The sequence below is a fragment of the Pelophylax lessonae genome, assembly GCF_965119305.1.
Source record: "Pelophylax lessonae genome assembly, chromosome: 2".
Classification (NCBI taxonomy): Eukaryota; Metazoa; Chordata; class Amphibia; order Anura; family Ranidae; genus Pelophylax; species Pelophylax lessonae.
This window is the reverse complement of record NC_138769.1, coordinates 386580446-386608311: the sequence shown is the minus strand read 5'-3', so window position 1 is coordinate 386608311 and position 27866 is coordinate 386580446. Positions and strand designations below refer to the sequence as shown.

The 27866-nt window shown below is 46.1% G+C and overlaps 1 protein-coding gene across 1 annotated transcript in view; it reads right to left on the bottom strand.

Moving 5' to 3' along the window:
* Positions 1-27866, bottom strand: part of TXLNG (taxilin gamma) — an 87322-nt gene that overhangs the window by 39097 nt on the left and 20359 nt on the right. The window contains exons 2-4 of the mRNA XM_082246502.1: positions 14259-14535; positions 4535-4626; positions 4260-4430 (exon numbers count right to left, since the gene is read on the bottom strand). Coding sequence (XP_082102628.1) covers positions 4260-4430; positions 4535-4626; positions 14259-14535 — 540 coding nt within the window. The remainder of the gene's footprint in view (positions 1-4259; positions 4431-4534; positions 4627-14258; positions 14536-27866) is intronic.

Here is a 27866-nt window from a genome sequence, read left to right as displayed (position 1 = left end):
CGCTAAGCGCAGACATTGCAGCACATTCTCTTGCTGAACCGGAGGTGGAATCCTCATCCTCCTCCACATCCGACCGAGAGGACTGAGACCCCTCAGTGGGTACACTGTACGTGGCAACCATATCTGGCACTGAATCCGAAGACTGAGAAAACCTGGGCCTTTTCCTAGAAGCCCGGTCAGACATTAACAAATACACTTTTGGCGCTAAAGTCGCAAGCGCAGCAGTAAGTGAGACTATAGCCGAGGATTCAGGAGTACCTGAACCCTCCACCAGAGCAGGGGGGAATTTTCTATCCTGGGACTCCATCATAGCACTTCAGAATTTAAAAAGGCGCTGGCCCTTTAACCACTAGAGCATTTTGCTGTCCTACGTCTGGGCCACTTTTTGCGATTCGGCGCTGTGCGACTTTAACTGACAATTGCGTGGTCATGCGATGCCGTACCCAAACGAAATGTACGTCCTTTTTTTCCCACAAACAGAGCTTTCTTTTGGTGGTGTTTGATCACCTGTGCGATTTTTACTTCTTGCGCTATGAACAAAAAAAGAGCGTTTATTTTTAAAAAATACAATATTTAACATTTTTTTATATGAAATTCCCCCTGAAAAAGATGTAAAAACCAATTTTTTTTTAAAATTTTTGGCCAATTTGTTTTCTGCTACCCATGTTTGGTAAAAAAAAAAAAATCGCAATAAGCGTATTTTGATTGGTTTGCGCAAAAGTTATTGCGTTTACTAAGGGAAAGATTTGTCATTTTTGGTGTTTTTTTTTTTAACGCGTAATGGCGGCGATCTGCGATTTTTTTTGCGGGACTGCGACATTGCGGCGGACAGATCGGACCCTTGACTGACATTTTTGACACTTTTGGGGGAACCAGTGACATTACTGCAGTAATCAGTGCTATAAATATGCACTGTTACTGTAAAAATGACACTGGCAGGGAAGGGGTTAATTTTATTGGACAGGGAGGGGTTAATGTATGCCTGGTGCTTACTGACGTGTGGGGGGGGGGGGGGAGGTGACTGTGTGAGACAGGGACAGATCGGATGTCCAGCTATGCTGAACACTCCGATCTGTCACTCCCTGTCACTGAGGAGATCCACCCGCTCTGTTTACACAGGCGGGCGGATCTCCAAACTGGATTCACCAACGATCGGGGCAGAGCAGCGGCGATCGCCGCCGCTCTTCCCCTGGCCCGACTCCCGCTGTGAATGAAAACAGCGCGAGCGCCGCCTACAGGGGAGGAGTCTAGTGACGTAGGTCTACGTCGCTAGACGATAATGAGCCACTGTGCCGCAGTAGCAGCACAGTGGCTAGTGTTAAAGTGGTTAAAATCGGCGATTACCGCGGTTCCCACCGCAAATGCACCCCAATGAGGAACTAAGCCTGTGCTACTAAAAACTGCAAAAGAATGAAAGCCAGCAGGAATGCAGTCCAGGAAACACCATGAAATTATCCAAAGTGTGCCTACACCTTGCCACACGCTGTCAGCTCGATCTGCATGTGAGAAGAAAGGAAGTGACCTCATGCCACTAGAGGCAGAACACAGCTCTGAGCCACAAGAAAATGGTTGCCAATACAAGTCTATGGAGAGGGCTCCGGGAAAATGGCCGCTGTTCACATAAAGAACATAGTGCCCACACTAAAGATGGCGCCCGAAGAACAGAATTGCAGAAAATGGCTGCTGCCCTCACAATGAGGCCAAACAGCCTGCCCACACCAAAAATGGCGGCCCCGCGGTTTTACACCGATTGCGGCCCCCACACAATATCTGTACCCCCAAAACGTTGCTGAAGCACCTCAGGGACATCAGGGACCCCCGCAAACCCCCACACAGTGGTAGAACCGCCACAGCGCCCCCGCAGGGCCTGGGAAGGGACACACAGGAACCGCACTGACAGACATGAGGGGGATATTACAGATCCATGTGCACTGCCATCCCCATAAACAGAGGGCCCACATACACACCCCGACAGACAATGCCATAGACAGAGGGGTAGAATGGTACTCACCGGTCCAGCAAAACGTGGGTACCGCTCTGACAGGAAGCCTCCCACTCTGGGTGGTGGTGCCGTCAGCCAAAAAGGACGCTAGCAACACGCGGCATACCGCAGTTGAGACATCCCAGGCGAAGTAGCCATTTCGCAGGCTCGTCCCTGAGGACAGGGACATGGTCGTTTGCGAGGCCTGGGCGTATGCATATCCTGCTAACGCTCAATGGCAGGCTGGGTTTCCATAAGGCCCTTGGATAACCAGTGCAATTCCCAGCCCACAAACGCTGTAGTCTTCCGAAGTCCGACTAACTAAGGGCAGGAACAAATAAAAAGCTATTATTGTAAAGAAAAAGCACTTTCTCAGAGAGAAAAAATAATAAGAAGTAAAAAGGCTGAGACTGCAGCCCCAGCCAGGGAAAAGCCAGCCTACTCCTATGTTAGGCAAAGACAAACTGATTTGGGAATGCAGCTAGCTGGGGGTATTGGACCAGAGGGACAGCCCCCTGTAGGTTTCTAACAAAATCTTATGCCTAGCTTACTCCTGTGGATAAGACCAATACCCAGAAGAGCAGACTGTATGAGTGGGCGGCGACTGTCAGAGGACGCAAGAGAAATAACGTTTTTTTTTTAGTGCAAAAAAAAATTAAAAATACATAACCCATTTTTATTGTAAAATATAAAAGATGAAGTTACCCTGAGTAAATAGATACCAAACATGTCATGCTTTAAAACTGTGCACGCCTGTCGGCAACAAACTATGTAAATTTTACTATCCATAGGTGATGATTTAAAATTCTTTACAGGTTACCACTTTAGATTAACAGAGGTGGTCTGGTGCTAGAATTACTGCCTATGATCTGACGTTCACTGCGATACCTCACATGTGGGACAATCGCTGTGTGTGCACGGGAAGACAGGGGCACTTTCAATTTTTGTGTGACAGGTCCTCTTTATGGGGAGATCTGGGGGTCTATAAGACTGCAAATCCCTCCTCTGCACTTAAAAGCATTCAAAAGGATCTGTGTTTTTGAATGCTTTTGATTTTCAAAAACTGGCGCCGTTTCTGAGTAAACCGGAACTAATGTCAGGTGATCGCTTCAGGTTTACCAACGTCCCCTCCCGCTGCTTGTAATAGCAACTGTGCAGCTTGTGAGTCGCTCCATTGCTTCTACAAGAGAACCGACCGATGGCTTGGAATGATGCCTACAGCTACAGGTATTATCTCGGTATACCCAATGAAAGTCCAGCAACGTACCGGTACATCGCTGGACAGAAAGTGGTCAGTGTAAATGCACAAAAAAATAAATAAAAAATTCCTGTGTGCAGCAGCCCCCCCAATACTCAGCCCCCTTTTCAATCCTGCGATGTCTACAAAAGCCTTGCCTCTCTGGGGACTTGCACTTCTGATTGGCTTTCGGCTGACGATCACAGACAGTGAGCCAATCGGGAGACGGAGGGGGTGGGGCTAAGTCGCAGCTCCGTGAGTGAACAGACGGATGCCCCCAGAGCAAGCTGCTTGCTGTGAGGCCACTCGGCAGGAGGGAGGAGCCAGGAGTGGCGGCGTGGGACCTCAGAAGAGGATCTGGGCTGCTCTGTGCAAAACCTACTGCACAGAGCAGGCAAGTATAACATAACTGTTATTTAAAAAAACAAAAAAAAACAAATGCTTTAATATCACTAAGTCAGTTTAAAAAAAGGATGTGGAAAGCAAACAATTTCTACAAAATGGAGACAAATAGAAATACATCTGTTAAAATCTTTGCAATGTGCAAAGCTCCTGGATGAGGGAGAAGGGGGGAGAGTTCCCCCATTGTTCACTTCTCAAGGAAATTATGAACACATATGCCATTATAAAAATGGCACAACACCAGGAAAGTGCGATATCCAGAATACAAGTCGGTGAGTGTAAGATAAAGGAAAATCCACTATATTCAAAATAAAACAAAACATATTACAAATTTTCAAGTTTGAACCTATATTATACTTTATCTGAACCTGGCTGACCTGTGTGTTGAAATCAGGTATTCAGTTACATAGCGTAACTTTTGAGTATTTTTCATGGGTTGTGCTTATTATGAAACGTACCTATTTAAGTTTGACAGCTTTTGACATTAGATTATTTTTTTTTACAAATAAAAAGAAAGTCCAGAACTTAAAGCGGATGCAAAGGTTGCATTTTAGGGAAGTGCTAATATTTGAATGCCATATCTTTTCTGATGGAGATAGGATTGCAAAATGATAAAACATCACTCAAGATGTTGCAAACCTTTAATGTTTTGTTGTGTCTTTGAAGCTCTCTGCAGAGCGACTCCAGCTTGCTTCGTGCGAGAATGGCCTTGCTGTGCTCACTCTGTAGATGAACCTTTTCTTTTATCACCTGAGACTGCTTTTTCTGCAAAATCTTCATCTGTTTCTGGAAGTTCCGGCTCTCTTCCAACTGAACCAAGCAGTACAAGATTAAAAGCTTGAAAAGCCATCATTCATGACACAATATGCATTTTAACAATGATACATTTAAAGCACTTAATATGTAATACGCACAAGATCAGCATATTTCTTGCAAAGGGCAGCCAGTTTTTCCTCTGGAGTTCTCAGAGTATTTAAAGCCTGCATTAAAAGCAGAACTTCTTTACCTGCAAAGCAAACAACAAAGTTATAGAGGTAATCAAACACATTATTTGGTAATCAATACTTCAGCTCATTGTGCAAAACAAGGATTTTTGACTAAGGCTACTTGCACCAAGGCATTTGAATTCATGCTCCAAATGTGTGGCCAGAAGTTGGCAGAAAGAAATGTCTCTAAGGTCATGCATGTACACGCATTTACATGCGTATGGCATTTATGGTGTTTAAAAGCGTATGAGTGTAAATTAATTCTACTAGATGGAATCATTTTTTATTCCAGCCACTGGAATAAGTGTGCGTACGTAATTTATGCTAAAAATGCCTCTGAACTCAATGCAGAATTATGGCATTTTTGTTACGCCCCTGAATGCAAGTCTAACACATGCAGGTAAATGACACATAGGAACTTTAGACAACCTAGAGCTGCTTTCAGAGATTTAAAAAAAAGAAAGGAAAAACCTACAAAAGCCTTTAACCACTTAAGCCCCGGAAGATTTTACCCCCTTCCTGACCAGGGGGTATTTTGCAATTCAGCACTGCGTGACTTTAACGGACAATTGCGCGGTCGTGCGACGCTGTATCTAAACGAAAGGCGTCCTTTTTTTTCCCACAAACAGAGCTTTCTTTTGGTGGTATTTGATCACCTGTGCGATTTTTTGATCACGCGCTATAAACAAAAAAAGAGCGTAAATTTTGCAAAAACAACAATATTTTTCACATTTTTTTATATGAAATTCCTCCCCAAAAAAAATGTAAAAATCAATATTTTTTAACATTTTCGGCCAATTTGTTTTATGCTACCTATGTTTGGAAGAAAAAAAAAAAAAAAAAAAACCCCAAAAAGCGCATTTTGATTGGTTTGCACAAAAGTTATTGCGTTTACTAACAAAGGGAAAGATTTTTTGTCATTTTTTTTTTTTAACGCGTAATGGCGGCGATCTGCGATTTTTTTTGCGGTACTGCGACATTGCGGCGGATAGATCGGACCCTTGACTGACATTTTTGCCACTTTTTGGGTTACCAGTGACATTTCTACAGTAATCAGTGCTATACATATGCACTGTTACTGTAAAAATACACTGGCAGTGAAGGGGTTAACTTTTTTTGAAAGGGAGGGGCTATGTGTGTACCTAGGGGCGTGCTTTCTACTGTGATTGGCTGTGGCTTCAGATGTATGAAGAGTGATCAACGGTTCTACATAGTAGAACCGTATGATCATGCTTCATACACAGGGGAGAATGACAGGCAGCTTGTTTACACAAGCCGCCTGACTTTCTCCCTCTCCCCCGCCGATCGCAGAGTGACCGGCGGACATCGGGTCCGCCGGTCACACGAGCGGGGGGGGGTCCGGGACCACGCGGGAGCGCGCCTCCGGCGGTGCGCGCTCGCTCCCTAGACCCTCACAAGCTAGTGACGTAGCCCTACGTCACTTTGCCTGTGAGGGGCTGACCGCCGACGTAGATAGTCGTGCGGCGGTCGGCAAGTGGTTAAAGGAGGCATTTCTTCTGCCCGTGCCTGAGGTCTTACCTACAGAATCATTTTCTTGAAGTACAGTACAGATACAGACTCTTAAGTCTTGACCATGGGTTATATGCAGACACCTTCAGGTGAGGACAATCGCAAAGTTGTTAGGCCAACCCATAAAACCCCTCCTGCTCACAGCAATCTTTTTTTTTGTTGGCAGGCAGTCAAGAGGAAAATGCCAGAACAGAGGAGAGGTTGTCCTGTACTGTACTCCAAAAAAGTTTGTGGGGGCAAGGCAAAATCCTTATTTCTTAATAGTACAGTGCAGAAAACAGGCTCTTTTAAAGAGTAACTCCACTTTCGTGGGGGGAAAAAAAAAATCAGCAAATAAAGAAAAAACAATATAGCGTACACAATTGCGACACAAATCATATTGTAATTGAATTTTTTTAAAAATTACCTTTCCTTTTCAATCTGCAGCTGTTCTAATTTTTAGAAAATGCAATGCAATATGGCTACCTGGAGCTGTTCTGTACACAGAATGTGTACGGACCACACCCCAGAAACAACATTTCCTGCATGTGTGATTGGCTCACCAATTTTCCCAGAAGTCTGCACTAAGATACAAGTCAGATTTCAAGCATTCCCTGCAACAAAAATTTAATTTTTGTTGGGATACTCCCAATAGGAACACCTCTAAAGGGATGCAAGCCCAGCAGATTTGTGTGAGGGTTGGTACCTCAAGCCAAGTGGATGGGACTTTTTGGGCAGGTAATTATAGTAAAGGTAATACAAAAGTATATAAAAAAGACAAATATTTAATGTCTTGTATCAAACAGTGTACATGAAGAGTACATGGTTAATAGTGATGGGTTATAGACCCAGGTGAAAAGGTGTGAGCAGTTGAGAAGTTTAGTGACAAGTGTTTCATTAGGTGACTATCTAGGATAGATCTCTGTCTTATCAGAGAGTTTCTCCTGCGTTTGTCCTACGCATTTCGGCTGCCAGTCAAGCCTTTTTCAAGGGTAGTAGTCACCAATTATATGTGTGATTTGGATATACATCCTTTTTGAACAGCGAAAACCTGGGCTGCATCAATTTGTATTGGAAAAGTGTATATACACTCTTTTGGAATTGCTGCAAATTGGGTCATACACACGTCCAATCACATCAGGAACTGTGTGTGCCTTCTTTGGCTTGGTCTCTGAGTATACGCATTCCTCTATTTGTCGAGATCTTATGTGTGATCTGGGATAATTCCCTGGATACTGGTAGAGGTCACTCACTTGCATCCACCAGTATTGTGTGACATTGTTTTTCCCCAAGGTGCTTTGATTTTGGTTTTGGTGTGTTCGGTGTAACATCAACAAATAGAAGAATGTGTATACTCAGAGACGAAGCCAAAGAAGGCACACACAGTTCCTGATGTGAATGGACGTGTGTATGACCCAATTTGCAGCAATTCCAAAAGAGTGTATATACACTTTTCCAATACAAATTGATGCAGCCCAGGTTCTCGCTGTTCAAAAAGGATGTATATCCAAATCACACATGGAACAAAAAACATATAATTGTTGACTACTACCCTTGAAAAAGGCTCAACTGGCAGCTGAAACGCATAGGGAAAAAAAACGCAGGAGAAACTCTCTGATAAGACAGAGATCTATCCTAAATAGTCACCTAATGAAACACTTGTCACTAAACTTCTCAACTGCTCACACCTTTTCACCTGAGTCTATAACCCATCACTATTAACCATGTACTCTTCATGTACACTGTTTGATACAAGACATTAAATATTTGTCTTTTTTATATATACTTTTGCATTACCTTTACTATAATTACCTGCCCAAAAAGTCCCATCCAACTTGGCTTGAGGTACCCACACACAAAACTTCTTAGGGACGACGGCAAACCCATACTCCAGATAGGTTGATAAGAGATCAAAATTGTCTATGCAAGCCCAGCAGATTTCCTTATTAGAGCTCTGCAGCTGCCACAGCAGATAGATAATTATGAAACCACTCCCATTTGACCCGCTCAGCACAGAGGCGCAGAGGAACAAACAATGATTTCTTCAGAATAACAAAAAGTAGGAATCTGCAACAAAGTTTGTTAAAATCCTTGCAATATACAGAGATCACCCAGAGGGAAATGTTTTTTTTCTCAACAAAAGTGGAGTTGGGCTTTTAGTTATGACCAAGGGACATCCCTAAGCAATACAACTGAGGGGTGGACAACACAACAAAAAATGCCAACAGACCCAATGAAGGGAATCAGATTCCCCAACTCAAAGAGCGGCTAGAAGCAACTTACAGTAGAAATGGGTCTGAAAAGCCCAAGTGGCACTGAACAAATAAGTCAAGTGAGTCTTAGGCCCCTTTCACACTAGTGGACTGATTGGGTTCGCCTGTCGGTTTTTCAGCAGACCTGCTGGCATTAGATTTGGCCCCTTAAAAACAGATGGATGGGGGATCAGTTCCCCATCTGTCCGGCAGATCAGATGACAGTCTGATGTAAATGGACAGGAAGTTGGTTTCCATTTGGTGCTGGCGGGAACTTAACTGACATCACCAGTGACACTAATACAGTGATCAGTGCCAATAATATACACTGTCAATTGGGCAATCAAAGGGTTAACTGTGTGCCTAACAATGTTTCCTGTGTGTGCTGTGTAACGTCTTCACTAAGTGATGTGCCGGAAAAAACTGGCACATTGCCACAGACAGAAGAGGGCTCTGTGTTGTTTACGCAAACAGAGGACTCTTCTGTCATTCGCTCAGCCGATCAGCGGGTGTCGGCCATAAATCATTGGCTGGGACCCACTGATCGGCTTGTGCTGCAATGAATGGCGTGATCCGACATAGGGGGTCCATCCGCCACAGTATATCTGCAGTAGGCAATCCCCAAGTGGTTAAGAGTCACAAATTGGAAATGGCTCCTCACCCATTGCAAATCTCAAGAACGGCTGATGTGGGGGAAATATGTGCATATGCAAATACATATCCTTGATGTCTGTGGATGCTAGAACGTTCCCAGTGATGCAATTATTAAAACGGGCAGATTCCATCTGGAACTTTTGGACCTGCTAGAAGGTGTTGAGAACCTTCAAGTTTAGTATGAAACACACGCCCAGATGGATCTTTGGACCTATGAACAGGTTTTAAAATTTGTAATGACATTGTTCCTTGAAGGGAACTGGTAAAATCGCTCCTAAAGTGTCAAGCTGTTGAAAGGCAGTCCAAAGGGCCCACAATCTCATAAGAGGAGTGCAGGTTAACATAAAGCAGGGAGGCAGTAGAGAGTGAAACTGCAATGTATAAATAAATATGTACACAATTATTGCATCTCTGAAAAGCACTGTCCAGGGACTACCCCGAGGCTGGACATATTGAGGAAGATGGACTGTGCATAAGAGGGAAGGGGGGCCCCCTAAGGGAAAGGACAAAGCCCAGGATTCACCACTTCAAGAAACAAGCACGTTCTCAGGGTATAGGACACCAGGTGAAATTCCCCGCTTCAAAAGGGCATACCCTCTCCCCCATGGGGGAGGGCCTTCTGGCACTGGAGCAAAGCAGGACTCAGCTCGCCACTGTTCAGGCCCTGTAGAGCACTTTGCAGCGAATTACACTGCAATGTACTTTTGTGCCAAGGGTGAACGTAATATATGGAGTCCAGTGCCCCAAGGCAATGTTACAGGCCAGCCCACGTTTTCCAATTTCTATACTTTTCTTGTGGCAGGATCCGGGTACAGTTTTGTAGAGGTGACTGATCCAAAAGCTGCAATCATATTGCCTCGTTGGCACTGATGCAGCCAGGTGAAGGAGGATATCTTTTTGTAAGCAAAATCATCAATCTTCCAGTAAATTTGGAAATGCAGGGAAAAAAACCTGCTCTCAGTAGAGATAAGCCATCTATCACTTAAGGACACTAGCAAAAAACTCAGGATTGTTGGGGGTCAAAGGGGTTATATAGGCTATTCTTACATCTTTGTTTGCCAGGGTCTTCACCTGAAGGTGGCAACATATAAAACTCATATTAAGACTTAATATTAAGACTTAAAAGTGATACTCAGCATACCCTGTTTAATTTACATTGTTCCTTCTATTTTTGTTTATGGATGATGGCACTGTAATTATTTTAATCGATATACAGCTGTCATATGACCCAGCTCTTTCCCAGCCTGTCTGCAGGGAAACATAAGCAGGAGGAGCGTCTAGTCCTCTGCTACTGGTCGCATGTTCAAAATACAGAGTAAAAATAAACATTTGAATATCAAACTATTTTTTGGCAACAACATAGGTGTGGGTGGATTTCTGCCAGTCACAGGCTGTGTTCCACCTGCCCACCTCTTTAGTCTGTGTCTTAGAATAAGAGGGAGATGAAGCCTTCATGAATCTACATGTAATATCCTATCCCCCCCCCCCCATTCTGTTTTACCGGTTAGTGGGCATGGAGGGAGTGGCCTGTCAGCACCACTGTGTATAAACCCACATGTGACTTCATATTCACATAGGCTGCCCATATGTGATAGGGAGGAAATGCTCAGCATAGAAATTCACTGAAAACTGAGCATGCGCAGAGCTGCAAAATCCCTAGCTGAGTTAGGGACACGAACAGAAGGTAGAGATACAGTAGAGAGAGTTTACTCACTTACTGGTATTTGTTCTAAAATGTTTGTAATGATAATCGTATCAAACTAAGCTTTAAAATCCTGCTGTAAATTGTCTATGAATGCAGTATGTCTTCCATGTGAATACATACATCACTTTATTTTTTTTTGTTTTTCTTTCTACATTGTAATTGATACATGGCCAATTCCTGTATGGAAACAACTTTAATTTCAATAAAATTGTATTTTATTAGCATTTATAGATAGTTTTTTAACCACCTAAACTTAGGTGGACATCATAGGACGTCCCTGGGTTAAAGTGCGGCTGCAGGCATCGTTCCGATATTGTTTTTTTCAGCTGGCGATTCCCTCTCATGTAAACTCAACCATAGTGGCTGTTCAACCACTTGATTTCTTTTACAGGCGGCAGGAGGGGACAGAGCTGACCATGGAACAGATGGTCGGGGACAGAGCTGACCATGGAACAGATGGTCCCCAGCCATCTCTAAGACCCTCGGAGCCCGCAAGCAACGACATGACATCTTTTCCAGCATTGTCAGATGTAAACACATTTTTTTTAGCTGGAAAGCCTGAGTTTGTTTTCTTTTTTTTAGCTCAGGCTTTCCCACATAGGAGAGATCTGGGGACTTCCGCCCCATTCACACTTGTGCAACTAGGGACTGTAAAGTCGCATTAAAAGTCATACCCCATGACTTCCAATGAGTAACATTCATATCTGTGCGACTTCAAGTCGCAGCAAATTCAAAGTAGTCCCTGCATTACTTTGGTCCGACTTTGATATATGACTTATGGGTCCATAGACCTCAAAAATACACAGGCATTGCTTAAAGCGGAGTTCCACCCTGGATTTGTTTTTTTTTTTTTTAATACCCCCGGGACAGTCAGGGCTAGTGCATTCCACAATGGCTAGCCTCTGATCTGTCCCGGGTTGCACTTACCTGCAAGACGAAATACTTACCTTGCAAACGTCTTGTCCAGCGCTGCCATCTCAGATGTGGGCAGCTTGAAGCCAGCGCGTCCTCTTCGGCGTCTTCTTCCGCCTTCTGTGGTCCCACGATGCTCTGCGCCGGCCCCGACGTCACTTCCGGGTCGCGCGCGTCACCCCTCCACAGCTTCTGGGCATGCCCAGAAGCTGTTTAGAAGGGGATGACGCGCGCGACCCGGAACTGACGTCGGGGCCGGTGCAGGCGCAATGATTCCTGGGAGCTATGACGTCCAGCTCCCAGGAATCATTGCAGAGCCAGGAAGTGACGACGGGCCGCGGCCGAGGAAGGAGGAAGAAGGAAGTAAGGTAAGTAGATTTTGTTCGCTACGAGGTAAGTAAAAAAAAAAAAATATATATGCGATTATCCATTTCTTTTTCAGGTGACCCGGAGCGAGAAGATGGAGGTAAGTATAAAAATAGGGTGGAACTCCACTTTAAAGTCACGCGACCTAATTCGCACAAGTGTGAAAGGAGCCTTAAAGATCCCAGATTCCTCCATAAAGGGGACCTGTTATGCCCTATTCCTATTACAAGGGATGCTGATATTCCTTCGCAATAGGAATAAAAGTGGTCAAATTTATTTTTTTTTTAAAGGGAAAATGTAAAAATAAAATAAACAATAGAAAAACCTGAATTTTTAAAGTGCCCCCTGTCCCCACGTGCTCGCACGCAGAAGCGAACGCATACGAAGGTTGTCCCCGCATATGTAAACGGCGTTTAAATCACACATGCGAAAGTTACAGCGTGAGCAATAATTCTAGTGCAAGACCTCCTCTGTAACTCTAAGGCTGCATTCACAGGTCAGCGTTTGGATCGCGGGCAGAACCGCCGCGGTTCCACCCGCGATCCGGAGATTATTGCAAATCGCGGGACGCCTAGCGTTGCCCGTTGATTTGCAATAGCCCCCATAACGCCGAGCGATGTTGCCGCGATTTCCGCCAGCCGAATCGCGGCAACATCGCGCAAACAAAATCGCGGGACGCAATACGCTCCAAAGAAGTACAAGAGCTTCTTTGGAGCGTATTGCGTCCCGCGATTTTGTTTGCGCGATGTTGCCGCGATTCGGCAGGCGGAAATCGCGGCAACATCGCTCGGCGTTTGGGGGGCTATTGCAAATCAACGGGCAACGCTAGGCGTCCCGCGATTTGCAATAATCTCCGGATCGCGGGTGGAACCGCGGCGGTTCTGCCCGCGATCCAAACGCTGACATGTGAACGGAGCCTAAACTGGTAATCTGTAATTTTTTTTAAAGCACAGCCTATGGAGTACTGAAGTTTGCCGCCATTCCACAAGTGTGCGCAATTTTAAAGTGTGACATGTTAGGTATCTATTTACTTAGCGTAACATCTTTCATGAATGTTTTTTCTACAACTGCGTTTAAAAATTGCTGCGCAAAAACCGCATAATAAAATACAACCACCGCCATTTTATCCTTGGATCTCTCCTAAAAAATCATATATAATGTTTGGGAGTTCTGAGTATTTTCTAGCAAAAAACATGAATTTGTGCATGTAGGAGAGGAGTGCCGGAATAGACCTGAGCTTGAAGTGGTTAAGATGTGGGTTTAGTGACACTTTAAGTCCCGGTTCACACTGGAGCGATGCATGAAACCCCGCCATTTAGTGCCGCTTCCCGCATCGCACCAGAATCCCACAGTGGTTTACACTAAGATCTGCGAATCGCTGGGGGTGTCAAACACCCCCAGATTGGTTCTCAGTGTGAACTGTGAAATGGTGCAGGAATCGGATCTCATAGGTGTTAACACCAATGCGATCTGATTCCAGTGTGAACCAAAAAAAGGGTCCTGCACCATTTTGGTGCGAATGCGATTTCAGCCATATAGTTTGTTTGGCTGAAATGGAATCGCACATACATCGCATGGGATCTGCACAGCAATGCGGTGCGAATCATATGCAATGTCTGGCATTGCACTAGTGTGAACCAGCACTAAAAGGAGCCTGTGTCCTGTACGAAATAAGATACTACCTTTCAAATCAAAAGCTCTGTATTGCACACATATCTAAAGATACTTTTGTGGCCACTACTGAATGCATAAAAAAAAAAAAAAAAAAAAAAAAAAATTTGCATAGGCATTTTTTTTTTTTTTTATAGTTTTGAGTGGAGAAAGGTTAGAGCCTCAGCCAAATTTGTAGCTCTCATTCTCTCTGTCACCACTGAAAATTCACCTTCTCTATTACTCCTGTTAAACACGTTAACTGAGACAGTAGGTGACGGAAAATCCAAAACGTTACGGCTGTCACATAACAGGAGGTAGGGGTAAACATCCAATAGGTGCACTTTGTCTAGGGACAGCTGTCTAACAAGGCAATTCCCCTTTGTAGAGAATTCCTTCCACTTGCTGTTGCATGGGACAGAAAGTGAATGGAAATCTGCAACACACAGAGAGCAAAATAAATGACAGAATCAAACCTTTTCCTAGTCTATGCAAAAAAAACGACATTAAATATAAAAACTTTTCAAAAAGAATATAGCAAAAACACACACATTACACTGGGAAAGTTTTAAGTAGACTGCTCTACACTTGCAGTAGTCCCTACCAAGTGTTTTTTCTTTGTCATTTTCACTTCCTGGGTCTTGTTGGCCATCAGGTGGGCCTAGTCTGGTGTCTTCTCTTCCAGATGTTTTCTCTCGAGACTTGTTTACCAGGTGGTTTGACACTATAATATCTTCAATGTTTGTGCTTTTTACTTCCTCCAGACCATTGGAGTTTGATAGTGCTTTTCCATTTACCATAGAGAGAGGTAAAACGGTATTTGCCAACAGATCAATGTTATCCTCATCGCATCTATTTAATTTGCTTTCACCCATCGTAATCTGTCAATAGAAATAAATTGAAAGTACACAATTTAAAAATAGAAGACATGAGACAATGAAGCTCTGTATCAAATAGAGAAGAGAAAATAAAAAAAAAAAAAAGATGCAAACATTTTTAAATCTTTTAATTGCCTACCAACCAAGGATGATTTTAGTTTTGCCAGATGCTTTCCTGTGAATTTAATTTACATAACTGGGACAAATACGTACACACACCGCCCACTTTATTAGGTACACCTAATCAATTGCTTGGTAATACAAATTGCTAATCAGCCAATCACATGGCAGCAACTCAATGCATTTAGCCATCTAGATGAGGTGAAGATGACTTGCTGAATTTCAAATTGAGTATCAGAATGGGGAATAAAGGGGATTTAAGTGACTTAATGTGGCATGGTTGTTGGTGCCAGAAGGGCTGGTCCGAGTATTTCAAAAACTACTGATCTACTGGGATTTTCACACACAACCATCTCTAGGGTTTACAGAGAATGGTCTGAAAAAGAGAAAATATCCAGTGAGCCGCAGTTGTGTGGACCAAAATGCCCTGTAGATGTCAGAGGAGAATGGGCAGACTGGTATGAGATGATAGAAAGGCAACAGTAATGCAAATAACCACTCGTAACAACAATGGTATGCAGAATACCATCTCTGAATTTACAACACATCGAACCTTGAAGCAGATAGACTGCAGCTGCAGAAGACCACACCAGTTGCCACTCCTGTCAGCTAAGAACAAGAAACTGAGGCTACAATTCGCACAGGCTCACCAAAATTGGACAATAGACGATTGGAAAAACGTTCCCTGGTCTGAGGAGTCTCAATTTCAGCTGCGACATTCAGATGGTAGGATCAGAATGTGGCGTTACAACTTGAAAGCATGGATCCATCCTGCCTTGTATCAATGGTTCAGGCTGTTGGTGGTGGTGTAATAGTGTGGGGGATATTTTCTTGGCACACTTTGGGCCCCATAGTACCAATTGAGCAACGTTTTGACCCCACTGCCTACCTTAGTATTGTTGCTGACCATGTCCATCCCTTTATGACTAGAGTGTATCCCTACCCTAATCACCAACCCCCAGGGTAGCAGGGAACCCTGCTCAACCCCCCCCGTTGTGCCCCAGGAAAACCCGGTCAGCCACAACTTCAACCAGCCCCCCCTTAGGAGCATGTGGCAACAGCCAGCTCATAACCTTTGTATGCGCTCTCGCAAGGCGTTTAACTCGCAGGCCAACCCTCGTAAAGTGGGGCTATGTTGCTGCTGACCTAGTGTGGAGCTGCGGACTGGGGGGGACCCTCTGGATCTATATTATCTAGTTTGTCTCCCAGTCCAGCACTTGATTGTAGCTCTCACAGGAACAAAATAATAAAAAAAGAGGAAAAAATTCCATGTACAGATCAAAAATTGCTAGGACCAGAGATCCCAGCAAGGAACTAGGTCCTTACTCTTGACTAGACAGAAATAACTGAAAACCTATAGAAGGAAGTGGGAGTATACCTCCAGGAACTGCCCCATAGGGGTGTTCAAGCTTTTTCTCTGCCTAGTGTCCTACTCCTGTAGGGGGCAGTATAACCCTACGGTCCAGAAGATAATGATCTGTGTCCGTCAATGAACGAAAGAGAAACACAGATTATTGTTTTGAAATCAGGAGTTCTGAAAAGCACTGTGGTCTAGTTCACACCTGAACTGTGTGTGGTAAAGCCACGTTCCATATGCCTTTCCCACACTGCACTGCTGCGAGTGTCAATACATTAACAGTACTCCAACAGCAGATCGCAAACGCAGTGGGTTGGCATGCACTGGATCGCATGGCATCAAAGTACTATGTGATTTGCCCTGACGTGTTTTTCAAAAGCAGTGCATGCATTATTGTGCAGTCTAGGAAAACCTGCAGCCTATTCAAATTACCGGGCTGCCAAACTACACTGCAGGAGAACGCAGAGGATCCTGTTCCTTTGCGATTCTGGTGTGAACCAGCCCTGAATAATTGGATTTTTGTCTTACCGTAAAATCCTTTTCTCTAAAGTTCATTGACGGACACAGTCTCCGCTCTTCAAAACAGTAGGGTTATACTGCCCCCTATACGCTCAGAAATTCAAGATGTAGCTGGGTATAGTAAGATGTCAGAATGGGTGTTCTATCACATTAACGCTACCCAGCAGATCATGAGGATGTTTGGAACGCATAGGGCCGTGAGACACATCACATGTGACATTTGCACTAATGCTTAGTATAGGCATTGATAGTGGTATGGGTATCTGTGCAACCATCATTTCTCTATCGTTCATTGACGGATGCAGTCTCTGTTCTTCATAACAGTAGAGTTATACTGCCCCCTAAAGGAGTAGGACACTAGGCAGAAAAAAAAAAAAGTTCTGGCTATGCCTATGGGCAGTCCCAGGGGGTATGCCCTCTCTCCCTACTACAGGATGTCAGTTTTGTATCAAAGCAGTAATCGGAGAAAACCATACCAAACCAACTCAAATAGAGGGGCGGGTACTGTGTCCAACAATGAACTTCAGAGAAAAGGATTTGACGGTAAGACAAAAATCCAATTTTCTCTATTGTTCATTGATGGACACAGTTTCTGTTATTCATACCAGTAGGGACGTCCCAAAGCAGTGCCTTAAAGAGGAGGGGTGGGAACAGCAAAAAATAATTCCCCAAGGCTGAAACATAGCCAAACAGGCAAAATAGGACTCATCAGAACCACAAGATGAGACCCACCTGGAAAAAATCATTAAACACCCTCAAGGGAGACTAAAAACACCCTTAAAAACAGCAGCCTGCAAAACTTTGCAGCCAAAAGGAGGCATCTGCAGATGCCAGCACATCCACCTTCTAAAACTTTGTAAAGGCATGAACAGACGACCAGGTAGCCGCCTTGCAAACCTGAACCACAGATGCCTGATGGCGAAAGGCCCAGGAAGCACTAAGAGCCCAAATAGAATGCGCTTTAACAGGGAAAGGTGGAACAACCTGACCCTTAATTGAAGAAGCCTGCACAACCGTCTGTCTGATCCATCTGGAAATAGTTGCAGCAGACGCAGGTAGTCCTTTCCTTGGTCCATCCGTGAGTACAAACAGCGAATCCGACTTCTGAAAAGATTCAGTAGTCACCAAGTACACCTTGATTGCCCGAACCATATCAAAAGTATGTAGTGCAAATTCCTTGGGATGTTGAGGCTTAGGACACAAGGAGGGCAACACAATGTCCTCATTTAAGTGGAAAATGGAAATCACCGAAGCACCACTTTATCCCTGTGAACCACGAGATAGGGAGAACGACAGGACAGCGCCGCCAGTTCAGGGACCCTCCGCAGAAGTAATAGCCACCAAGGCGGCCCCCTTCTGGGATAAGGTAAGCAGGGGAATCTCCCGAATATTTTCAAAAGGGAGGCTTCTGGAGAACCGACAGCACCAAATTAGGGTCCCAAGGTGGCAACGGAGGTCGCACCAGCGGTGCCAAGTGTCGCACCAACTGGATAAAGTTACGCACTAGGGAATGGGTGGCTAGTGGCCTCTGGAAGAAAATTACCAAGGCCGAGACCTGACCCTTGATGGCACCCAAGGCCAATTTTTCATCAACCCCCCCATTGAAGGAAGGCCAAGATCCGAGCCACCGAGTAAGAGCGAGGGAGAACCCCAATAGACTCACACCAAGCAATATACGACTTTCACGTACAAGGATAGATCTTTCTAGAAGTTGCTTTTCTCGCTTTAAGCAGAGTGGGAATCACTGAAGCAGACAATCCCCTGTCCTTCAGCACCTGGCTTTCAACAGCCAAGCCGTCAAAGCCAGCGACTGTAAAGTAGGATGGAAGATGGGCCCTTGAGACAGTAAATCCTCCCTGAGAGGAAGTCTCCAAGGAACGTCTGCGACTAGCCTGACCAGTTTGGTGTACCAAGCTCGGCGAGGCCAGTCTGGAGCCACAAGGATGACCGGAATACCTTCCATCTTGATCCTGCAAAGAAGTCTTGGCAGCAACTTGACAGGGGGAAAAGGATAAATGAGCCGATACTAACCCCACGGAGCCACCAGCGCATCTGTGTCTGCCAGAGGGTTCCGAGATCGGGCCACAAACCTCTGCACTTTACTGTTTATCCGAGATGCCAATAGATCTACTTCTGGAGTGCCCCAAAGGAGGCACAACTGCTGGAACACCTGGTGGAGAGACCATTCCCCTGGATCCAAGGTCTGCCGACTGAGGTAATCCGCCTGCCAATTTTCCACTCCTGGAATGTGGATTCCTCCAGAGACCAGACCCCTTGAGCAGAAAGCTTGTCTAGAACACCTCCCCACCCGGACAGACTGGCATCTGCGGTGATCACTGTCCAATATAGGGGGAAGGAAGGATTTTCCTAGATTGAGCATCGGGGACAGAAGCCACCATATCAGGGACTTAATATACCCAGCTACATCTTGAATTTCTGAGCGTATATATTAAAATATAGTAGATCGACATCAGTTATGCTGTTTTGATGTTACATTTTGAAAGAAGCCGTAGGTCAGCAGTAGGAAGGTGGTGGAGGCCATGTTGGTACACCCCGCCCTGCTCATCACTAACACTTTATGCCTTCAAAATGAAACATCCAAACATCACAGGTATCAATATACTATATTTATTTCCACTCACTTTATTTCTCAAAATATTCTGAAATGAAATAAATAGCTGGTATAGCAAGATGTCCACATGGGTGTTCTATCAGATTACTGCTACCCGTCATCACTCATGCGCAGTAAGTGTTTTTGGGTCCGAACGTTACTGCCGTTGCACAATCTGATGGGTAGCGGCATTCTGATAGAACACCGGCAAATACCGATTGATAGTGAGCAGGGCCACCACGCCCTTAACAACCGATGACTCATTCGCCTGTCAGTGGGGTTTCACCTTTGAAACAGCTCAAGTGTAAACAAAAGTTCCAGCAATTGGAGCTGTCAAAAAAAAAAAAAAGCAGCATGACAATATTTATCAACAACATTGTTCAGCTGCTAAAACGGATAGACACATTGTTTAATTTTGTAGTGGTTTATTAGGCCCCTTTCACACTAGCGGACCGTTCAGATCCCCCTGTCAGTTTTTTTAGGCGGATCTGAATGGATGCCCCATGCATCTCTATGGGGCATCGGATGTCAGCGGAGACATGTCCGCCGACATCCGATCCGGTCCGTCATATCTGGACGGATGGAAACCCTATTTTCCATCCGTCCAGCGGATCGGATGAGAACGGACTGTCAGCCAGTGGCAGCTGCAGGGGAGTGATGATAGAGCGCTCAACGGCTGGAAATCTATAGGCTCGCATGGCCCGTCTGTTGTTCGCTCCCCTGCACTTGCCCCGGCTGACACAGGGGAGCCAGATCATGTGACTGGAACAGGCTGAAAATATGGCATAAGGCTGCAAAACCTTGCGGCCAAAAGAGGCATCCGCCGATGCCATCACATCAACTTTATAAAATTTTGTAAAGGTATGAACCGACGACCAGGTAGCCGCCTTGCACACCTGGACCACTGACGCCTGATGGCGGTAGGCCCAGGAAGTACTGAGCGCTCGAGTGGAGTGCGCCTTAACAGGGAACGGAGGATTCCGACCCTTAATAGAATAAGCCTGTACCACCGTCTGTCTAATCCATTTGGAGATAGTCGCGGCAGATGCAGGCAACCCCTTTCTGGGGCCATCAGTGATCACAAAAAGTGAATCCGTTTCACGGAACGATTCCGTAGTCTTCAGGTATACCCCGATTGCCCGAACTACATCCAAGGAATGCAACGCACATTCCCGAGGATGATTGGGCTTAGGACACAAGGAAGGTAGCACAATATCTTCATTCAGATGAAAATCTGAAACCACCTTAGGAAGAAAGAATGGCTTCGGATGAAGAACTACCTTATCCCTATGAACCACTAGATATGGGGAATGGCATGATAATGCAGCCAGTCTGACACCCTGCGTGCAGAAGTAATGGCCACCAAGAAGGCCACCTTCTGGGATAATGTAAGCAAGGGAATCTCCCTGATATTTTCAAATGGAGGTTTCTGCAGAACCGACAAAACCAAATTAAGATCCCAGGGCGGTAAGGGCGCGCGCACTGGCGGAGCCAAGTGTCGCACCCCCTGGATGAAATTCCGCACCAAGGAATGAGTAGCCAAAGGCTTCTGAAAGAAGATTGCTAACGCTGAAACTTGACCCTTGATGGTGCTCAAGGATAGTTTCTGCTCAACCCCCTTTTGGAGAAAAGCCAAAATTCGGGTCACCAAATAGGTACATGGGGGAAATCCCAAAGATTCACACCACGCAATATAAGTCTTCCATGTGCGATAATAGACTTTGCTAGAAGTCGCTTTCCTTGCTTTAATTAGAGTAGGAATAACTGAAGCTGACAATCCCCTGTCCTTCAGTACCTGGGTCTCAATGGCCAGGCCGTTAAAACCAGCGACTGTAAAGCACGATGGAAGATCGGTCCTTGAGACCGCAGATCCTCCCTGAGAAGAAGTCTCCAAGGAGCGTCTGCGACTAGCCTGCCCAAGTCGGCGTACCCGGCTTGACGAGGCCAGCCCGGAATTTCCAGGATAACTGGAGTTCCCTCCACCTCTATCCTGCAGAGAAATCTCAGCAGTAACTTGAGAGAGGGGGGGGGGGGGGGAGACATATAGTAGCTGATACTGCCCCTACGGGACGTTCAGCGCGTCTGCTGCGTCCGCTAGCGGATCGCGGGCGCGAGTTACCAACCTCCGCACCTTCCTGTTGAGCCGAAATGCCAACAGATCCACCTGCGGGATGCCCTACTGAAGACACAGGTGGTGAAATCCTTGGTGATCTACCCAAGTCATCACCATGATATTGTCTGACTGGATCCGAACCGGGCTGCCCTAGAGCTGCTTGGTCCAGGCAATCAGACAAAGTCTGATCGCTCTCAGTTCCCACACATTTATCAGAAACTAAATTCCTATCGGAAGTGATGACTTCTCCTGGCTGAGCATTAGAGACTGAAGTCACCAAACCAGAGACTCCTTGGTCCGCTCGCTCAACCGGATCCGATTCCTGGAGGGAACTGGGAATGATCTTTGGAAAAGGTAAAGAAAACGTTCTGCTCAAGGAACGGGAACTACCGCTCCCTGTAGCATATGAATGTTGGAAGGGAAGAATCGCACCGGTAGAAGTGATCGACACTCGATCTTGTATCCTGATCGTATGATCTCCTGAACCCCTTAGTCCGGGATTCAGGAAAGCCCTGGATCTGAACACCGGTGAAGACGTCCCCCCCCACCCCTGAGCTAGGTGGGGGCGCACCTTCAGGCTGTATAAGCCTTATCTTCAGGTTTGGCTGAGTCGGCCTTTTGTTTACCCGACCAGCGCCTTTTGAAACCTCCTGAAGGGGCTTTGCCCTTCACGCTCGCCCCAGCGGAGCAAACAAACCTCTTATGAGCGGAAAAGAAAGGTCCTCGCCTGTTACGAGGTCCTTTAGCTTTAGCAGTCTGTGGCAAAAAAGTGCTCTTGCCCCCAGTGACATCCTTTATGATCTCATCTAAGGTGGCCCCAAATAGGCGATCCCCCTGAAAAGGGAGATTAGCCAAAGCTTTCTTGGAACCTTGATCCGCCGACCAACACTTTAACCACAGCACACGTCTGAGGACTACTGCTAACATCGATGCATGCGCTAAGGGAGTGGCATCCAGGGCTGCGTCACAGACGAACTGTAATCCCTGTATAATTTGCTCCATCAAATCAGATGCTGCCTGGGGAATACTTCTCCCCTTTAAGTCATGGCGCAACAATTTTGCCCATTCTGTCAATGTTTGTGAAACTAAACCAATGGCAACCACTGGTCTAAAGGTTGACCCTATCAGGGAAAAAACAGTGCGGGATTCCGCTTCCACTTTTCGATCCACCGGATCCTTAAAGGACGGAGCGCCCTCCAACGGAATATAACAGTGGCTTTATTTAGTCTGGAAATCGGTGGATCCACCACTGGTGGTACCGTCCATTTTTTAATGAGGGATTCCTCAAACGGATAGCGTCTAGCAAGGAGTTTGGAAATAGTAAGGATTCGTTTCGGATGATCCCATTCCTCTTTAATTTTATTACCAAAACATTTGGGTAAGGGAAAAACCGTCGCCATCTTGGTAGGTTTACTAGTACCAAAGGGAATTTCCATCTCGGTTACCTCTGCCGGTGTAACCTCAAGTCTTAAGGCTTCCCGGACAGACACAACTAGTGCGTCCACCAACGCTTCTTCTTGTGCTATGGCGGAGGTAGAACCGTCCTCCTCATTATCTGAGGGAGCATTACCTGAGACAACAGCTCCTGCAGAGGGACCTGCAGCTGCAATGACCATCTCAGAATCTGACTCTGAAGTATCAGGTGAAATAGGGGTAGGCGGGGGTCGCTTTCTTGACCCCCGTCCCTGACAGGCCCTCTCCACCCGGGATACCAAAGACTCCAAAACTGCTGATAATGCATCAATACTCTGTGAACTGGAGGGCCCTGCGGCCACCTCGAGGGGATCAGGTGGGGATACATGTGTGGCAGGGTCCATGATTATACAAGACACTTGCCAGAAAAAAATAATTGCAATCAAAAAAATAAAAATGTATTTTTTTTTTCCTTTAGTCCCCCAGCACAGCAGCGCCCCTCAGTGTTACCTGCTTATGGACCCCTACAGAGAGAGAGAGAGAGAGAGAGAGAGAGAGAGAGACCCCAAGGCTCACCACTTGATGCTCAGAAGTTTCAATACAACCTGTTCCAGCACTGTCTGTTACAGACAGGAAGTCTTTGGCTTGCTTTCCCGGGTAAAGGAGGCGGCTCCGCCCCTTTACACGCCTTCCGGCGCCTCCCCATAGCTCCTCGAGGTGTTTGGTCACCTCAAACATGGCCGCCTCCATGCTAGAGACACGAGGCTACGCCAATATGGCGGCCCCGTGCGATCTGCAGGAAAATGGCGGCGGCCTGTGTAGGATAGCTGCGGCTTGCAAGCTAGCAGCGGCCTGCGGGAGGTGTGCACTCGGCCTGCGGGAGTGCGCGCTCGGTCTGTGCGGCCTGCGGGAGGTGTCCTCGGCCTGTGCAGCCTGCGGGAGTGTGTGCTCGGCCTGTGCAAGTGACCGCTTTCTGGAGGGATGGCGACCTGCGGATGCAGTAACTCAGGCATAGGCATCGGCCTGTATACACACTATGACAGGTAGGATACCTCTATACCTCAATAGTAATGCCTTTTAGCAGTCTGCCACTGACTTCAGTCACCCTTACAGTCATATAGTGACTTTAGATAGTCAGCTCCCAAAACAAGCCTCCTGGTTTCTTATGCACAAAATCACACTGAAATTGGGGGATCTGTGACCTGTTATAGGATAGAGGGGGACCCAGAAACTGAGTGTCCGACCAACCCAGAGAGGGGCCCGCGTCCACCAACAAACCCGACAGGGGGAGAGGGGGAACATTCTACTCACCATACCGGAACCAGGCGGGCGCCAACTCCTGACAGAACCCCTCTCCACCGGGGGGGGGGGGGGGGGGGCTGTCGACCAATACGGACGCCGTGACTCAGTTTGCAACTGGTTATTGGCGTCCAGGCGAGACGTTTAACTCGCAGGGTCAGTCCCCGTCCAGTGGGACTATGTCGCGGCCGAGCCAGCGCGGAGCTTGGGCCTGCACGCGCTCGTAGGCTGAACTGGGGTGACCACTGGATCTCAACATCCAGCCCGTCGCCCAGTTTCAGCGTACTTGCTTGAAGATCTCACAGGAACACTGGAGAAGAAAAGCTGCCTAAAAAAGTATTTCTAAAAAAATCTTGCCAGGACCAAAGATCCCAGCAAGGAACTTGGGTCCTTACTCCTAACTAGACATAAAAAAACTGATTTGCTGTAGCAGAGAGAGAGAGAGAGAGAGAGAGGATATACCCTCTGGGACTGCCCCTAAGGTGTGGCCAGAACGTTTTCTTTCCTGTCTAGTCCTACTCCTGTAGAGGGCAGTATAACCCACGTTGATATTAATCAAGGAGGACTACGTCTGTCAATGAGCGACAGAGTAATTAAAGTTTCTAACTACCAGAAGAAGTAGTCCTTACATTTAAAGGGCACCTGCCATTTCAGATCCATCATGGCAGCGCCTGTTAGCGGGCATCCACTCACATGCTGCCACCACGTCCCTCACCTTGTTGTGTCACTACCGCATCACCAGCCGTCCCATTACAATGTATGGGACGGTCAGTGAGTCAACAGCGGGTCAGAGGAGGAGATGCTGCAGGACAGAAATGACAGGTTGCTCTTTAAAAATTATGATTTAAATCAAGCCTTATTAGTGATTTAAATTGCGATTTAAATTGACTTGATTTGAATTAAATCCACCCTGGTATAACATGTTTATTATTTTAACAAAAAAGAAAAAAAAAAAAAAAAAAAAGAAGTTTTGCCTTATTTAAAGTGGTAGCCAGCAATCAAATTTCCCAGCATCTGCATTACCACCACTAGCCTAGAAGTAAATGTCATAAGAATGTCAATAAAGCAGGCCAAACCTTGGTAATAAATAATACAAAAAGGTAAACCAAACAAGCTGCAAGTAAAATAAACAACCCAAATGATCCTGCAACTGTTACAGCACAATAGAAGTTTAAGTTAGTATATATACTGTATATAGTAGGGTAACCTATACAGGGAATGAATAAAATATCCATTGCGAAGTCTCAATTGACATTATAGCATATACTACTATTTTTTTTGTGACCACAAAAACACTCATAACCACAACTCTTATATATTACAGTGAAACTGAACAAATTTACCAGATAGGCAGCTATAATTTATTAGGCAGTTCCAGCGAACTGAAAGGTTTATTGCACAACTAACTATATTAGACACTGAACACCACACAAGAACACTACTTAAGTCAGGTCACTGCTTCTACATGCAAAGCAGCTTGAGGAATTGCGTGAACTGAGTCACTGGGATTGCAACATACAACCTCCATCAGACTGCTTAGGGGCACTTAGGAGATTACTACATATGAAAACAGATCTCTAGAACAAGTTTCTGGTGCCTTTCACAAATAAAATAATTTAACTAGTTTTACTCACTGAACTAAACTGCCAGACTTCATTATAATGACCAGGTTCACTGCTCTCGCAAAAAAAAAAAAAAAAAAAATAGGCAAATAGGATCACAATAAAATGTAAGGAAAGGGAGAGCGCAAATGTAAAAAAGGAGACATTAGGTTACACATTTTTATAGTAAAATGCTACTTAATTTACTCCATTATATAGATGTATGCAGTCTATTTAAACCTATAAGCGAGACAAAATGAATCATGGAGAAGCCAATGAAAAAACTATTATTTGTGAAGCGTGCTTAAAGGCTGAATTTCAGGCAAACAGCCAGTGTTAAAGTATACACAGGAGCTTTCCTACCTTCCAAATGATTTGTATTTCCTTTATGCCAGCGATCCTCAAACTGCGGCCCTCCAGCTGTTGCAGAACTACACATCCCATGAGGCATTGTAAAACTCTGACATTCGCAGACAAGACTAGGCATGATGGGATTTGTAGTTTCTGAACTGGAGGGCAGTAGTTTGAAGACCCCTGCTTTATGCACTTCTGTCACAAAGTAGAGCCAGCATGTTGACTTTTCTTTGCTACAATTAGCAACACAAGTAGCTCACCACTCCTGTCTCTAGCCTGTAATTGGAGATTGAAGGAGCAGCAACAGACAGGAGAGAGCACACAGATTTCCTTAAAGGAAAACTGAAGGCATTTTACAACAGACTGTGAGCATGCAGGCTATTCTAACAGAAGAGACATGCTATGTCTTTTCAGCAAAGAATTACATCTACTTGCATGCTCACAGTCTTCTGCTCTGGCATGAGTTACATCACCCCATGGCAGCCAATGGAGATGCGTGAAAACCAGCAGCCAGGGACAAGATGCTGGCACCTGTGGAGAACTTCACTTTCAGTGCATGTAAATGCAAGACACATGATGGACCTCAATACTGCCCTAAGTTCCTCTCCCAGTGTTGCTGCTCAGTAGAGATTGACCGATTATCGGCAAAGCCGATATATCCAGGGCCCAGGGCCGGCCCTACCATGGGTCCCGGTGGGTCCATTGGACCCAGGCAGCACTCTGATAGGGGCGGCAAATCAGTGGCGGACTGGAAGAGAAGCACAGCGGTATGTGGAGCGGAGGAGAGAGAAGCATGGGCGCCGGTATGTGGAGCGGAGGAGAGGCATTGGAATGTGTGCTGGGAGCTTGCAATGTTCGGGGAACTTCGGGCTTCTCAGCTGCGGCCGAAGCTGCAGGCTTCTTCTCTCTCCCGGCCCGCCCACCACCTGTAGCACAGAGCCAACAGCGTTTTGGAGCACTTCCTTTGCCTCTGTAATAGGTGGTGGGCGGGGAAAGAAGTCCTCTAACGGCCGCTGCCGCTCCATCTCCCGATTGTTACTGTGGGGGCAGCAGGTGGCAGCCCTGTCTTCAGCTCGTACGGAGTCGGCGGGGGGGGGGGGGGGGGGGGGGGGTCAGGAGCAGGAAGTGTCTTTCAGCAGGCTGGAGCGGCGTGAGCAGCAAGAGGCGATATCGGAGGTAACCCCGGAGGGACAGAAAGTACACATAGGAATGTCTGTAATGAGCTCAGATTCCCACAAAGTGACAGGGGAAATATATAAGAATCCGCCTGCACAAAAGGTCTCGATCAAGAGTACAATGGTACATGCCCACAACACTGCATCTCCTGTAGTATGCCCGCAGCACCGCATTCTCCTGCACCATGCCCGCAGCACCGCATTCTCCTGCACCATGCCCGCAGCCCCGCATTCTCCTGCACCATGCCCGCAGCCCCGCATTCTCATGTACCATGCCCGCAGCACTGCATTCTCCTGTACCATGCCCACAGCCCCGCATTCTCCTACACCATGCCCGCAGCCAGGGCTGTCTTTAACGCAAGGCAAAAGGGGCAGCTGCCCAGGGTCCAGTCATTGTTGGAGGGGCCCAAAGCAGCTGCCCCTTTAGCCCACCAGAGTTTCGGGAACCTCCGGCGCTGGTCACATGCTGGTTGCTCGCTACTGTCACTTGTTGTAAATACAGAAGCGCTGTAGAAACCTCTAGCAACCAGTCAGTGAGTGATAATGATGTGCAGTATCCTCTAGGAACTAATCAGTGAGCGGTAATGATGTGCTGTAACCTCTAACAGTCAATCGCAATCGCTGCCTGATCTGCTGCAGTAAACTAATTTTGAGTCTAGGTGGAGGGGGATTTGCCCAGGGTCCAATCAATATTAAAGACGGCCCTGCCTGCAGCCCCGCATTCTCATGCACCATGCCTACAAGCTCTGCATTCTCCTGTACCATGCCCACA